Source organism: Atta cephalotes (assembly GCF_000143395.1).
Source record: "Atta cephalotes unplaced genomic scaffold scaffold00054, whole genome shotgun sequence".
In the NCBI taxonomy this organism is placed as follows: Eukaryota; Metazoa; Arthropoda; class Insecta; order Hymenoptera; family Formicidae; genus Atta; species Atta cephalotes.
In genome coordinates this window covers 1,175,433-1,191,858 of record NW_012130118.1, presented here as the reverse complement: position 1 = coordinate 1,191,858, position 16,426 = coordinate 1,175,433, and the positions used below count along the sequence as shown (strand labels likewise).

Here is a 16,426-nt window from a genome sequence, read left to right as displayed (position 1 = left end):
TANATATATAAAAAATATATATATATATATATATATATATATATATATATATGTATATATATAAAGTTATAGTAACGCGGTTTTCCACGTTTTAGCGAATCTTTACGTCCCTGATGCTCATGGGAAGTATTTTTGTACGTTTACTCTGTACCTATACTACCGTTTCGCTCTAAAACTATATCTACTGTTATCATTGTGATACTCGCTACTGCGATCGTCTTTTGAATCGTTAATTGTAATATTACATAATGTGTAATAAGCGGGCGTGTGTTTGGTTATGATACGCTCATGAATTGGCGATAGGAGTCTCCTTGAATTTTGATAATTTTCAAACAGAGACTGTAAATGATTATCAATTGTTATCATTATTTGATTGACTATCCTCTATCATGAGTACTAATTGCTTGATACAAACTTTTTCTATGACGATTGCCAATGTCGTCTGTTTTATTAATTCTAATCTTGCTGTGGTAGAAGGAAATCGTTTCCTTACAAGTCGCGTGCGACTCCTACGGTTTGTCTTATTCTTTTCTTCCATGTCCATTAATTCAATGTATCCACAGTTACATGTGATTTACATTCCTTAGCATTTATACCACGAAACCCGTGGCTACATTTTTTTAATCGATATATGACTCGCCGTTGAATAATCGCATAAACAAATAATACCTATTTATTATAAATGTACATACAACTGTTATTGTAATAAAGAAGAATGTGAGGGAAATATACAATTATGACACTTTGTTCATTGTTCCAATTCCGCTGTGATACAATCACTTTATGGCAAAACTTTTCCGCATTAATATATTTTTTTCCTAAATGTTTATTTTAATAGGGTTTAGTTCTGTGATGCCGATCACGGTCAGTTCCAATTTTAGTTAACAACTTATGACTTGAATTTTGCTGTATCGACGATTCCATTTGTCGCCAAATATTGACAGTGCCTTTCTCACCAACTGTCACCAAGCTTCCACTCTGCAGAATCGAAAATACGAAGTGATTATTGATCTAAGTTGAAGTAATTTCTTAATTTATACTTTACCTTCTCATGCATCCAGCTGTCCCGTACTATTTGTTTATTCCCTACAATTTCATAATATGTTTCCAAACGATTCTTCTTAATATTCAAGCATTTTAGATTTTCCCTGAAAAAATATAAATGTTATGTCATTATCAATCTGAGAAAAAAAATTGTTTTGAATAATGCATTACACTTATATTGCAAATTAATACCCTTTAACTGTGCTGGAACCCGCTAATACGAATGGTTGTCCAAAAGCATTAGTGGCATGGAATCTTACCAAGTAACAATTATCAGGATCATCATTCTGTAAATAGAATTCTTTAGTTATTTTGTAAAAGCGATAAACAGTGATATAATGATAGAAAAATCATGCATACTTGTGACATGGCTAAATCACTACGCGCAAATGTTGCATATGCACTAGCACTTTCACATTCCCATAACTGTAACGTTTGTGTATGTGTTGTACACCATAGAGAATCATCAGTTAACCAACCCAGTCTATCCTAAAAAAAAAGCAATTTGATTAAAAAAATTCTTTATATATTATAATAGAACTAAGTTGATTATCTTACCACTGATGATTCGGTATTTAAAGAACAAGTTAAAGCCAAATCTTCTGAGGATTGTGTCAGGTCAAATATATTCATCAAACCATCTGTACTACCAGATACCAAAACATTTCGCTTGACAGGATGAAAAGTCAGACAAGTTATATCATCCATATGCGATTCCCAATATCCACCAAGGAGACTGTTTTTATTTTCTAGTTTTGAATTACTTTGTCTTATGTCCCAAAACAGAATAAATGCATCTCCACTCGTGTGCTCTGTCCCACCAACTATGAGCCTTTCATCGCAGCTAAGGTCAAAGCTAGCTAAAGGTTTTATTTTGCCATTTTCTGTATTATCTGTAATGTTAAGACATAATTGTTTAAAATATTTATCGATGAAAACTGATGTTTACTATTTTTAGAGCCGACAGTTACCTTTAAATTCTGCCACAACCTTTCCCTTAGCACGCAAATCACACGCTGTAATTAATCCATCGTTAGTTGCGATATATAATACATTTTTAGAAATAGGACTGAACTTAATTCCTACGATGGGTGATTGATTATGGTCTAGCATAATCGTTCGGTTCAAAGATTCGCCAACAGAATAAATTATGCAAGAGTGATCTGACAATGCTGCTCCAATCCTAAATTCTGGCTCACTATATATATAAACAAACAATAGTTTATGTGACAAAATAAAATTAATATATATAATTTTAGACAATATATGAGATTGCTTTACATTTAGATATGACATTTCATGTATATCAATAAATAAATGCTCTAAACTGACAATAATAAAATTTTGATCTTAACATTAAACAAAAATATTAGTTATAAATGTAACTAAAAATATATATTATTGAATATAAATAATTTAGATTTAAAAAAAACATTTATAGAAAGTATCATACATGCATAAAAATGTCAAACAAAAATTATATTTTACTGTAATCAAATAATTAGAACATATATAGTAGAGCTTCATGTTACAAAGAATACAAATTAGTTTTGTGTCATTGACAAGATTTATTTTAAAAATGGATTACTTTTGATCATACAATAAATACTAATTTTCTTAGATCACATACATATAATACACATATATATAATAATAGAAACATATTTGGGATGTGTGTTTGGGAAATGTGTTATACTTTTGGGCAGATTTGACATTAAATGTTCTAATTAAGTAATTTCTATTTTTGTGACTAATTAATTGACTGAATTAGTGTACACTTAATATATAGTGTACACTTAATAATAACCTGTACTTAAAAAAAAAACAGATATAGATATATATGAAATTTGGATGAAAACAAAATAGATACAGTGATAAAAAAGATTTGTAAAGAAATATAAAATTTGCCTTTGGGTTCCATAGACAGATAATATGTAGTCATTCTGATTGAGTGACACTCTTTCTTCCAGTGATAACGTCAATTCGACCTTCTTGTTGATCCTATCATTGTCTTGTCGGTACGACTCCGCGTCGTTTTCGACATTTAATTTTTTCAAAGACTCAACTATTCTCGACATATTCTCTGCATTCCAAATTACAACTGATTCAAAAGAACACAGAAACCAGATAAAACGAAATTTAAGGTTAAATGAGATTAAATCAAAAACATATGTTGACACGCACCTCAAACCATATTTTCTTTTACAATGACTGCGTTCAGCAGAACGTGTATTTTGTAACTTTTGGAAGTTTTCTTCGCGCTGATTGGGTTATGCATTTAGATCAAGAAAAATGATCCAATCTCAGCAGAAAATCATAAAACGGTTGCAAAACTGTTATGTTCTACTGAATGCAGCCAATGATCACGTTCGGCAGATTTAAATTCACTAGGATTACATTTTAAAACTTCCTCCCTGAGGAAAAATTTTACTCGAAATATATAGTACATATAACGTATACTATAGCATATAGAGTAAAATCTTCCTCGGAAAGTTTTGGAACGTAGATTTCTAAAATACCGTGAATTCGCATCCATTTTGATGCAAAATGCGGCCTTTTTAAATTTATACATATTTATAATATATATTTGCATATGCGTACTTTATTTGATAAAATAAAGCTGTTAAGTATACAAATGCTTTTTAATTGTAACTAATTTATTTATAATCAAAAAAATATGTATGAATGAATTCTTAATTTAATTTAATATTAAATTTATTATTTAATTTAATACGGGTTTATAGAAGTTTAGTGCATGAAAGTGCAGAAAGAGACATATAAGTACAATTTTAAAGATGAATCACCAACTATCATGCTTGAAATTGTATGTATTAAGACATTATAACATAAATATTCGCATCCGCCAGTTCTTTTCTCACTCTTTTGCTCTTTTCCTCAATCTTTTGCTCTCTCTCTCTCTCTCTCTCTCTCTTTCCACCGGTAAATAAGGCTGTGGTCAAAGTCTCGCTACAAATGCTTCGTTGCGTTTGATGGACCAATTAGAAAAAAAATTTTACAAAACTGACCAGTTAAAAAAGAGTTTATAGTATCGCGTTGATCGTAACTTAAGTGATTCCGCACAATAAAAGGAATAGGGAACAGAGAACAGAGAATAAAAATTTCAACCTATCAGAAACTGATGTGTATTCCACAACATACATGATTTCTGATAGGTTGAAATTCTTCTATTCTTTTATTGTACGGAGTTCCTAAGACTGTGGTCAAAGTTCTTTCGTTACAAATGCTTTGAAGCGTTTGATGGACCAATTAGAAGAAAGAATTTTACAAATTGACTTATCAAAAAACACTTTAAAGCGTTTGTAACATCACATTGACCATAACCTAAAGCCTTGTGTCCACGATGGTAGAAATCGGTCCAAGACCTCGGATAAAGAAAGAATTAACCAATCGCAATAATCATGTGCTCAAATTGTTCACATGTAATTTGTTAATTTTTTACTCTATCCGAGATTTCAGACCAATTTCTAACATCATGGACATCAGGCTTAAGAAAATTAAAGAGAGAACTAAGAGAAGGGACTAAAAATTCGCGGATGCGAATATCTATATTAGTGCTCTACTATGTGTACTTCGGCCATTTTGACGCGACATTTCTGAAATCAATTGCGGTACTTAAATAATCTAATGACTTTAGATTCAACTGTTGCGGAGCGGATCCGTGAATACTCGCTGCTATTGGTGTATTTTTTTAGATTCATCCAACAGTTGAGCGCTCGCTGTTGTATTCTTTTAGATTACCCAATCAGCATTTTTGATCTGGAAGAATACATCAATAGCAACGAGCGCTCACTCAACTATTAAGTACGCTGAACGCAGCCATTGGGTGCATTCAGAAGTTAGAATAATAACCACTCATTGAGCGATCAATGAGTTCTTTCGTTTGATTGATCTATATTTTAGGATCTAATGGAATGTGCCAATCAGATGAACGCGACTACATCCTTAGCCAGCCAGATAAAATTATCATATATACCAATTAAAAAGTCATATATACCAGTTATAGGCCCGTACATGGTAGAAGAATATAAGATATTTCATTCCTAAGGATGCAGTAGTCCAAAATGGCGGCTGCTCCTAAATCAATCAAAAATTTGTTCAAAATTGTAAAAAAACAACATGGCTGCTACCATAGTTGCTATTTAGGTTAGAAGTGATCAAGAAACAAAATATAATTAAACAATGATAACAACAGTTAGAGCACATATGTACAACAATAATAACATTTTAACAGTGATAATAACAGCATGTTATAATAAATAATTAATTGATCTTAAATATCAAATTACATTTATTAACGTTATTACATTTATTAACATTATTTTCATTTATTTTATTAACATTATTTCATTTCATTATTTTATTCATCTACGAGCTTTTATATTTTTTCAAATTTAATTTTGTTTTTACAATTGTTACGTATGTATTTTTACCAACTGCATTTGAATTTAGCGCTAAATTTTAGACATATTTCTGATTGGTTGTTCTACTTTTCTTTCATTATGCGCAATGAAATACCTTATATTCTTCTACTATGGGCTGCTAAAGCCAGTTCTACAATCAATCTGAAGCTTGCATTTTGAAATCAACACTTTATATTGACTGTCGCAACAAACTTGCGATCGACTTGCAACTAATGTAGAATCGGCTTAATTTACGTTACTATAGAATTTCAACGATAAAGGCTGGACTGCGTTCAGGAATTACACCTAAATGACTAAATTATAGATTACGTTACATATATTATAGCAAAAATGCACCCTAGAGTTATCTAGACGTAATTCTTGAACACAGCCCTGTGGTCAAAGTCTCGCTACAAATGCTTTAAAGCATTTGATGGATCAATTAGAAGAAAGAATTTTACAAATTGACCAATTAAAACACGCTTCAAAACGTTTGCAGCATCGCGTTGATCGTATCCAAAAAAGCGCGCTTTTATCTCTGAAATTCTATAGTATGCGTCACGTAAATTATAGCATATTAGCGCGCTTTTTTTCCGCTGTAAACGCGTTCTGAATACGGGCCCATGAGTAGACCAACGATGACCGATCATAACCTTCTGTGCCCACCATGCTGCATGCCTTTCTCCGCTCTCGCGCAACATGGCGACCGGCAAAGGACTTGCCGTGATTTTTCATCCGAAGACCATTAATCTGATTGGAAATAATAAGCTGAACAAATTCTCGCGCGGCGTTTTGTGGCAATGCAGTACGTGTCAGCGGCACGTGGTGACTGTCGCATCGGCTGTCGGTGGCTGGAATCGTGAAAAAAGTAATTTGCACATATGCTCGAGTCCTTCTGGATTACATCATTATCTTATTTTTTGATGAAACTGTTTCTGGCGCTTTCATTTGTGTATCGATGACTTCCCCACTCGTTACATCGACATTTTCATTCTAAATCATTCAAGTTTTCGTTATGCGTTTCTTGTCGTACGACACGTGCGTGTTTGAAACATTTTCTACTGCTTGATCACGCGCGCGCGCGCGCGCGCACGAGCGTGTATGATGTGTGTGTGTGTCTATACATATATACAATATATACTATCAATATATACTATCTAGTAAGTAAGAACCCTATTAGAACATTCCAACATCACAGCATTGTTGCAATGTTGCCGAAATATTTCAAGACGTTTCTTGCTTACTGGAGAGTTTGTTCTAGAAAGTCCAAGTTATTTTTCTTTCGATTGTCATTACCTAGACAAATATCTATGCTAATGTCAACTTTTATATAATGAAGAACCTAATTTACTCTATATTTTTAAATATTTAGATAATTCAAATCTATATTTTTCTTTATATGCAAGCAATGAAAAGCCTTCAGATTTATTGATATCTCAACAAATTAACTAAATCTATTTCAGACATAGGAAGAATAGTGCAGCCACATAGAGCCATACATCTAACAAATAGATTGTTAAAACGTAACTATTATGAAATCCTGGGTGTTTCCAAGAATGCCTCAGCAAAAGACATAAAAAAGGCATATTATCAGCTTGCTAAAAAATATCATCCTGACACAAATAAAAGAGATCCAGATGCCAATCAAAAATTTCAAGAAGTTTCTGAAGCATATGAAGTATTAAGTGATGATACTAAGAGAAAAGAATATGATACATGGGGAGCAACCTCGGAGCAAATGGGTATGGGAATGGGTCAGAGTCAGAAGTCCAAGAGTTACAATCAGCATTGGCAGTACAGATCTACCATTAATGCCGAGGAATTGTTTAGAAAAATATTTGGCGATGCTGGATTCCAAAGTGGAGCTTTCAATGATTTTGAAGACTTTTCAGAATCAAAATATGGTTTTGGAGCAGCTCAAGAGGTGATCAAATGTGACTTTATATTTCCTGATTATTGCAATATATAAATAATACTTCTCTTATTACAGGTGATAATGAATTTAACCTTTTCCCAAGCTGCTAGAGGTGTGAATAAGGATATTAATGTGAATGTAATAGACACTTGTCCGAAATGTGGTGGTTCACGTTGTGAACTAGGAACTAAACCGGTAAGATGCCAGTATTGCAATGGTACTGGAATGGAAACAATAAGCACTGGTCCTTTTGTAATGAGTTCGACTTGTCGATACTGTCAAGGCACGAAGATGCACATCAAGTTCCCTTGCACAGAATGTAACGCAAAAGGACAAACGGTACATATCTATTTCTTGATTTTATCCATATATCGCTTGATTATCTACCTCGTCTATCATTATTACATTAATTAGTATGTTTTGATTGCATTTTTATAGGTACAACGTAAGAAAATAACAGTGCCAGTTCCAGCTGGAGTAGAGGATGGTCAAACGATTCGTATGGCAATAGGCAAGAAAGAGATATTTGTAACATTCCGTGTGGAGAAATCTCGATATTTTCGCCGTGACGGGCCCGACGTGCACACTGATGCCGAAGTCTCACTAGCACAGGCAGTGCTAGGTGGTACAATACGAGTGGAGGGAGTGTACGAACATCAGACTATACAAATAATGCCAGGTACATCGTCCCACACGCGAATCCGTTTAAACAGCAAGGGATTGAAAAAGGTCGATGGGCTGGGTTACGGTGATCATTATGTAAACATAAAGATTATTGTGCCGAAACAATTGACGGATAAGCAGCGAGCGTTACTTCAAGCGTTCGCCGAACTTGAGACCAATACTCCCGGCAGTATACATGGTGTAACATATAAAACAGATGGTAAGAATAAATGATAAAATCTAAATTATTATTTTTAATGTATTTCAAGTATTCTATAGACATGAATATTTGTACTTGTAACGTCGAATATTTAATGCTACTGCAAAATATCATTGCACTAGCGTACCTTTATTAGATTATGTATCGCTTGAGTTTTCCCCTGTGTACCTGCTATTACTAATTAAATAAAATCATATTAAAATATTACAAATGCGTTTCATTGACGTTTTTCGAAATGAAATGAAAAAATTCTCGTACAAAATTTTTGCGATAACAGAAATTTGCGTGAAATGTTAATATGTAACTAATTCAATGTAAGATACATATTTTTAAATAAAGTCTCTTTCCTTAGTAGCTTCAATATTTTTTCTAGGCATGGCAAATCCAAAGGTGCAAACTCAAGCGAAACAAGAAGTCCAAAATGATCAAAATGACGGTCTACTTACAAAAATTAAAAAAGCTATATTTGGATAAAGAATACATTGTAAGTAGAACTAGGCAGAACATAATTTTATATCTGTGATATATTTATTGTGATATATACAAGTACACTCTATAATTATAACTTGGATAAATCTCAATATTTTTTTCCACATATATATATAATGGGATTGTAAATTCATTACAATTTTCTAATTGTTTCTGACCCAACTCCAAAACATTTTCGAGAAATAGATTCTTTGTAGTTTTAATCGATTATTTTGATAAAAATATCACGCGATGAGAATTATTTACTGTAATTTTTACGTTACTACTATAAAATATCCATAAAACCAATTATTAAACTTGTATAGCCTGATAAATTTTATGAGTTTTAATTTCATATATAATATATATCGTAACAAAAGATTATTTTTAAAAAATGCCGATACATTTTATTCGCAGGTACGAAAGAGTGTTATTCAGGTCCATTGCACTTGGTGGAATCTATACGAATAGCACTAGGAAATACATCTAACTTAGGAAATCACGACAACCAGTCTTCATCTTCTGAGTCCGAAAATCCAGGAGATAAACCTCTTAATAATAAGTCCGTACATACCAAAGATACGTCGGACGTCGATAGCAAAAATGATACTAACACTGGAATGCAACGACAAAAAATGCCCCAGTAATCAAGGGCTTTAAAACAATCTGTAGAGAACTAGAGAATGCTGCTCGCGTCGTTACTGATAAATAAATTCTAATTCGCACTAGCATCATCATGAAAGTTTTTGGTCCTGAAATTATTACACTTATTAGTAAACTTTCGATCAAGTTGTACAAGTATTGTTACGAGTAAATAATGCCAGTCTGATGTCGCTTAGGTAACATATAGCAGCTGTACAGTCGTATCATAGCGTACAAGAGTTTGTCTTTATTACACATCTTATTTAAATAAAATATACATGAAGCTAGATATAACCATTATTTGTCATCTTAATCAAGATGTATATAAAATAAATTTTCTGCAACATGTATCCTTTTGCATATACATGAAAAATGAATTCACATTTTCTTGTGCAGGTTCTCTGATCTGTTTTTCTTTTACACACATACACACATACACACATGCATGCACATACACGTTACATTAAAACGTTACGTTAAATAAATATTGAATGTAAATTGTACAAAAAAATGTGGTTATAAAAATAGCCTATCTAGTTTAACTATGTAACTTACGCGTTTTATTTTGCGAAATAAAAATTATACATTTAAAACATACATATTTACATGATTTTTTTTAAATTGTGTTAAAAATAATTACAAATAATTTATAAGTCAAGAATAAGTTGTAACTATAAACTATAAAATCTTTTAGAATGCTTAAGAATCATCTGTGTATACACGCAATTCATCATTATTGCGTTTATCATATATTCTAATACAATCACAATCATTATTTGTTAACAAAGTTGATAAAAAATAAATATGATAAATGCAATAAATGAATTGCGTATATATACAGATGGTTCTTAAGTATTCTAAAAGATTTTAAAGAGTGATACTTTTCATTAAGTGCACACAATATTACATTCTTGATATTCATCAATGTTAAAAAAAATGAAAACAGATACGATTATCGTGTTACATTGTATTTAAGACAAAAATTTCATATAACTTTATATCTAAAACGATTTAAAAAATATAGGGTATCAAATTTGAAGGAAAAATTTCATTTTTTCACAAATTTCGAAAACCACTCGGAATATTTTTATATCCTTGAAATACACATAAAGTTTTAATCATCATCAAAATGATCTGGAGGATTAAAAAATTTTTTTTCTTTTAATACTTTATATCTTTGAAATTACATCGTCTTATATGATCATATAGTTTTTATCTTGAATTAAAATGTGAAGAGGATGATAAGTAAATTAAACATATTAATCTTTCGTCAATAGGCCATACTTGAGTCCAATGTTTGTAAGATTTTGCGTTGCTGATACTCTTAATATAGCTACCATTATCGCCGCGATAGTAACAGCGCCTTCTAAATACAGACCGTACAGTATTCGTACGTAACCGACGATAGTAGAGAGACCGCCTGCCGCAGTGAAGTCTAACGGAAACAGCAGACTCGCCGCGATCGGTCTCGATCGCGCTATGCCGAAGCATAGTACTCCCAAAACGTAGTATATGACTACAATAAAAATAAAGTATAAACGAGGATAGCAATAATTATAGTCGAAACAAATTTTTATAGAGATTCGTGATAAAAATTTTACCTGTGCCAACAAATGACAATATTTGGATCCATTTCGGCATATGTTTGGAATAACTCGATTCTTCACTGTTGAGTTGCACACCTTGTCTGGTAAGCGCATACTTTTGTAAGCGAAAAGCCACCATGAGACCGAAATTCAATATAAGAAGGAAATGGGCAGGAATACCGATAGCGGCGAAAATCACTCCTACTGTGCGGCCAGCGGTTGTTCGCGGAACAGGTGCCCCAAAACCTGTAAAATTGAAAAAATATTTAAGAGAAAATAAAACACAGTATAATTTTAAGAATGAAAAGGTTTACATATAATTATCTAAGAATTAATTCTAAATTAATTAAATATTAGTCCAAATTAATTAACATACCTAAAGTGGTAATTAACGATATGGCGAATAATACACAACCGGGAAATGTCCACAGCTGTCCGCTATTACCACCCTCGCCATAGCCGGAACTAACAGCAATCAAGAGGAGTTGTTCATGTTTGGTAACATATTGCTGGACTTTATCGCTCCATAATGGCTCCATATCCTGATCCTGTTCCGTCCGCAATTGCCGCAACTCTGTCGCCAAGCCAACTGCTAAATCCTTCTGCATGTTCTTCAGCGACACGACCTGTTCGCGCTCACGAGGTCCTTCCGTGGCGCAAAACGCCGCCGCACCTGCTACCATCCATATCACAAGTAACCAAAGAAGACCTACGATAAATTATAAATTAATTAAATTCAAATGATAAATTCTTAAGCGGTATGTAAAATTTAAATTTATAGTTCGTACCCAATTGCGATAACAACAATCGTCCCAAAAATCTCAGATATTTTCTAAATCTCGAGACCTTCGAAGAATTTCCATTATCCTCTTCGATATCTCTGAGAGATGGCAGAATCCTTAATCGTAGAGGTAAACCTTCTATGGTCTGGACAGTTACGGACTTTGTCCATTTTGTCCGTATTATACCGTTTTTTAAATGAGGTGAAATCTCGGAAGATATTGTAGTAGGTGTATCCGTAATATCTATTTTTAATCACATTTATATACGAGCAAAAACTCATAATGATATATAAGACATTTTTTATAGTTTTATATATAGTATTCAAAGAAATATCGAAACTTTTTTTAAAGTTTGAAGTATCACACAATATATTTTAAGTTAAATAATAATTGTTTTTTAATTACGAAAGAAAATATTAATTCGAATTTTCTAGTTTACGATAATAGCTTTGTATTAGCAAAACATGCTGTAATCGATTTTGTGTGAAACTTTTGTTAGTAATAATTTAAGTAAGTATGCTGCAAAAGTACATACTGTCTCCTCCTGCGTATCTAACTACTATGTTACGTGATATAACGAATATACTTTTTTTTTCAATATCTTTACAAATTGTTTATGACATGAATATTATAATAGATATTCATCACTTGAAAATATTTCTTGCAAGTTATTTATAAAATATAATATATTTATATTTTTCTTGCATTATTACTTCAATTTTTAATATTTCATTTCTATTGTATTAAATACAAAGATTTCTACCAATTAAAATGCATGGTTTTAAAAAATTGAAATAACATTTACCGATGCCGCAAACGACGTCGTCATCGTCCTCTTCATATTTTTTCGCGCGATGCTCCATCATCCTCTTGCAAAGTTCAGAAATGCGACGAGGTGCAGCATCCTTGACGAGGACCGCGGTCTTGATTCGTGGATGGATTAAGTTCCTGCAGACGCGACGTCGCTTCCTGGTGCCCGAGGGGGATCGCAAAGGTACGGCATATCGTTCGTGCACGGATGCAGCAACGAATACCGGAACACGTGGTAGCGTCGCGACGCTTGGAACGTCACTGAGAGTCGGTGTCGCGACACCTCCAATGGTCGGTGGTTGTGGAAAAAGAGGTACATCCATCGGCTAAGGTCAAGATAAGCCACACTATAGCCATTGTAAACTCTACAATCGCGTTTAACGATCTCTCGGTCGCGATTATACAATCGTACATATTTCATACAACATCGAGAAGAAAGCTACACACCTTCGCTTTAATATGTATATATTGACTTTCCGAGAGATTTTTCTTAATTATAAATAACGTAGTACGAGTACTTATTGAATTGATTCATCCCGCAAAACAGCAAGTTTTCTTTCAGTATTTCGAAATCTTTACGCTCTACTGAATTCTTTATTTGAGTGTAGGCTTTGAACTCAATAATTTTATGCGAAACGAATTTATGTTATGTTATGTTATGATCTTATATTTTCATCTTGTGTACGACAACGATATTTATATTACATGTTTATTTTCAATCAGTCAAAGTGTGCCAGATATCAATCATCATACAGGTACTTATAGATATTAGTATTTCATTTGCGGATAAATGCGACTATCCTATCTTGATGAAATTTTCCCTCATAACAACTTTAATTTACGTATTCCTTGTGGAGTTTTTTGCTTATTTATAAGCATGTACATAAGAGTTGGATCGATGAGAGGTTTGCATTTTATAGAAACATGCTTTATGTTCCATTAATAATACTGCTACGCTGTTGAATATATAATATACTAAATTATGATGGCAATGTTTAACTTGATAATCTACACGTGTGTCATCGTACATTTCACAGCTATAACTCACGAATCATCTCTGCATTATTGATATATTTCTTAATTATGTATTCATAAACATATATTTGTCTAACCAACGGCAACATATATAGTAATCGGATGGATAAAGTACAGAAAAAAAAGAGAAATAAGCAGAGTTACAAACATAGCGACGATTCGATGTCTCAGAGACTTTCGAAACTACTGACTTCATTCTGTGAAGCGAAATCTTCGTGCATTCGACGCGTTGCACCGAACCGGAAGAAATATGATGTATGTATACATATATCTCTTCTGCGAACCAAAATTAGCTAACGCGGCCTTGGAATCAATGACGGCAATCTTAAGCGATTCTCGTATCGCCTTTCTGTCTATAACTAATTGCACACGTGTCCTATCTTTGATTAGACATGCTCTTACGATGGATCCTGCGTGATCGCGTGCGTAGTAAAACTTGCCCCCGTTCGATATTCGTAGTTCGCAACCACGATAGGGTTGTTATAATAATACGTCACGCGATATGCCAATTTATAGTCGACTCCAATAATACACGACAATCAGCTGTAGCTCGGATTAATTAAAAATCATAATAAATATATGGGTAACACGTTTTATAAATTTATTTCACTCTTCCAATACAATTTTTATGCTCATCGCACAAACATCATCTACTTACAACATATATCTTCCAAATAAGCTAGTAAACGCTCTCTTATTGAATTATCAATCATTTGACCTTGTTGACCATCTGTCAACATTGTCCAATGCTTGATTGAATATTCTATTGTATAATCATGCGATGATCTTATATATATATATATATATATATGTAGATTCGAATTTCCGATATACATGTAAAAATTGTTTTTTATGTTAAAAGAAGGGAAATAGAAAAAAATAAAATATGTTCTATTATAGTGGAAATAAAGAATCATTATAAAATCATTAAGTTACGAGAAGACGAAATCTAGGTTGAAATCTTACATATTATATAATGGCGCCATTCTTTCTGCTCCGCTTGCAATTACGACTCTACATCTCGGCCCGCGTGTGTTGTATCCTCACAATTCGCCAACGCGTTTGCGCGGTATCGATCCCCGATACCTCGCAGTCTGCTGCATCTCCTCGACAAACGGCATGTCGTGCCAGTTTGACAGCGGATGTTCCTCGGAGGACCCGCCATTTGCATTTGTAATATGGAACATCGTTCCACCGTTCTCGATCGACGAGGAGATCGGGGAATAACCAAGGTGCGTTTAGACAGGCTGGTCATTGCTAACTTGTCAATTTTAACTTCACTTGCGTGCTAAATGCCTATTAACTCTTCAAAATTGCTCCATGTTGCTAAAAATATGACAATAATTGAATGCCAATACAATAGAATGAATGAGCCTTTTTAGCCTTGCGCTGCAAGTGTCTTCCTTAAATTCTGGAAAGATAAATTTCAGATTTATCAAATAATATCAACTTGAATTAGGTTGCAGAAGAATTAATGATTGATTGCCTCGTGCGTTTTAATCTTTAACTATTTATAGACTATTTATAGATGAAGTAGACAGAAAGATTACTTTTGCATCAAGTTAATTAGATTCTGAATGTATTCTCTCTCTCTCTCTCTTTCTCTCTCTTTCTCTCTCTCTCAGAGAAAGCGATGCGCAGCCTCGCTCGCAAGCTACTAGTATGGCCCACGACGTTGGTGCTGTCTCTCCTGGCCTTCCGTCTGCTATTCGGCCGAGATTTTCGATTGCCAACGACGACGCTCGTTTTTCGCGATGACGGTGATATCTCCACGTTGGATAACAACCATATAAATTCGCAGCAGGACGTTGGTCCACCAGGACCACTCGTCTATGCAGCGGGCATGTACATGGCAGGTCAGCGACCTCGCAATGAAAGTGCCTGCAGATGGTACCATGGCTTGCCGGATGTCCTCTCTTATCCATCATCCAGACTCACGTGGAGCTTCGAAATCGGCGAGAAGAGTCCCTACAGGTAGAGATCAATCGTCTACTGTCATCTACAAAAGATCATCGTTGTTTTTCTTCTTATATTTAATTCGGCTTACAACTAAAAGACTGACATTGAAATAAAACTATCAACCGGAAAGTGGTACTCAACATAAAAAAACGGAGCACGGAGAAAAAAGTTTGCTGGCACAGCATACTTTATGCTGTCGTAGCAGATTTTCTTAATCGTCATATTAACAGAAAGATTATTGTTTTAGGCGCGCCTGATTGCACCAACGTTGCTTTGATTTAAGCGAGGCGTGAAACTCTCTCTATCTCTTTCTCTCTTTTGGCTTTACAGAGAGAAAATGAAGCCTATTCTACAATGTATTTTTTGTTTCATGTTTTTTGCTATTTTTTACATCTTATCTTTTTGCTTCTTATCAGGTTTTTTTATTTTATGTCGCCCGAGATAAAACTTAACGAACTTCAAAAGAAACAAAAAAATAGAGACACAATTGTCGATAAAACGATTGCAAAAGAGAAAAAAGCAAAAGATAAAAGACTTGAAAGTTTTAAACTTCGTTTAAAATTAAAGAGTAACATTGGTGCAACTGGAAGGAGGGGGGGGGGCTTACTGATCTAATTTGATAAATAATTTTCTTGAATATTTGCTGCAATACGTACCCCCGAGGGAACACCCCTGCCCCTCAGGCCCCCCGGAGGTGGCCGGATCTCCGAGAGAACTTAATATTTTATCTCAAATTAAATTTATTCTAGCTGATCATTCATATCTCTACAAGCAAATTTATGCAGCAATATCCTTCTACTTTAATAATAAAATTAGTTAAACATTGGACGATATATATAGTATAGTATATATATATATATATATATATATATATATATATA

At 33.5% G+C, this 16,426-nt stretch overlaps 4 protein-coding genes across 4 annotated transcripts in view; 2 read left to right on the top strand and 2 right to left on the bottom strand.

Moving 5' to 3' along the window:
- Positions 1-647: 647 nt before the first annotated feature.
- On the bottom strand, positions 648-3,122 carry LOC105623193 (WD repeat-containing protein 89). Its single transcript, XM_012204592.1, has 7 exons — positions 2,953-3,122; positions 2,016-2,242; positions 1,603-1,937; positions 1,405-1,533; positions 1,237-1,331; positions 1,046-1,148; positions 648-978 (listed from the first exon to the last, which is right to left on the bottom strand). The coding sequence occupies exons 1-7, from the start codon at positions 3,120-3,122 to the stop codon at positions 832-834; spliced, it is 1,206 nt and encodes a 401-aa protein (XP_012059982.1). The 3' UTR covers positions 648-831.
- Positions 3,123-6,164: 3,042 nt separating this feature from the next.
- LOC105623192 (protein tumorous imaginal discs, mitochondrial-like) lies at positions 6,165-8,737 on the top strand. Its single transcript, XM_012204590.1, has 5 exons — positions 6,165-6,333; positions 6,929-7,389; positions 7,456-7,719; positions 7,819-8,263; positions 8,637-8,737. The coding sequence occupies exons 1-5, from the start codon at positions 6,165-6,167 to the stop codon at positions 8,735-8,737; spliced, it is 1,440 nt and encodes a 479-aa protein (XP_012059980.1).
- Positions 8,738-10,632: 1,895 nt separating this feature from the next.
- Positions 10,633-12,874, bottom strand: LOC105623191 (potassium channel subfamily K member 10-like). The gene is made up of 5 exons (XM_012204589.1): positions 12,547-12,874; positions 11,748-11,984; positions 11,336-11,668; positions 10,975-11,205; positions 10,633-10,889 (listed from the first exon to the last, which is right to left on the bottom strand). Exons 1-5 carry the CDS (start codon positions 12,872-12,874, stop codon positions 10,633-10,635), a joined length of 1,386 nt encoding a protein of 461 aa, XP_012059979.1.
- A 2,345-nt stretch (positions 12,875-15,219) lies between these two features.
- LOC105623190 (beta-1,4-glucuronyltransferase 1-like) overlaps positions 15,220-16,426 on the top strand; it is a 6,377-nt gene continuing 5,170 nt past the window's right edge. Inside the window, exon 1 of the mRNA XM_012204588.1 lies at positions 15,220-15,560. Coding sequence (XP_012059978.1) covers positions 15,220-15,560 — 341 coding nt within the window. The remainder of the gene's footprint in view (positions 15,561-16,426) is intronic.

Coding starts and splice junctions, on each gene's coding strand:
- LOC105623192 (XM_012204590.1), top strand. CDS start 6,165: ATGGCGACCGGCAAAGGACTTGCCGTGATTTTTCATCCGAAGACCATT. Junction 6,334..6,928: donor TGGCTGGAATCGTGAAAAAA/GTAATTTGCACA, acceptor AATCTATTTCAG/ACATAGGAAGAATAGTGCAG. Junction 8,264..8,636: donor TGTAACATATAAAACAGATG/GTAAGAATAAAT, acceptor TATTTTTTCTAG/GCATGGCAAATCCAAAGGTG.
- LOC105623191 (XM_012204589.1), bottom strand. CDS start 12,874: ATGGATGTACCTCTTTTTCCACAACCACCGACCATTGGAGGTGTCGCG. Junction 11,985..12,546: donor CGACGTCGTTTGCGGCATCG/GTAAATGTTATT, acceptor GATTAAAAATAG/ATATTACGGATACACCTACT. Junction 11,669..11,747: donor ATTGTTGTTATCGCAATTGG/GTACGAACTATA, acceptor AATTTATCGTAG/GTCTTCTTTGGTTACTTGTG.
- LOC105623193 (XM_012204592.1), bottom strand. CDS start 3,122: ATGTCGAGAATAGTTGAGTCTTTGAAAAAATTAAATGTCGAAAACGAC. Junction 1,534..1,602: donor TAAATACCGAATCATCAGTG/GTAAGATAATCA, acceptor CTTTTTTTTTAG/GATAGACTGGGTTGGTTAAC. Junction 1,149..1,236: donor GGTTCCAGCACAGTTAAAGG/GTATTAATTTGC, acceptor ATATTTTTTCAG/GGAAAATCTAAAATGCTTGA.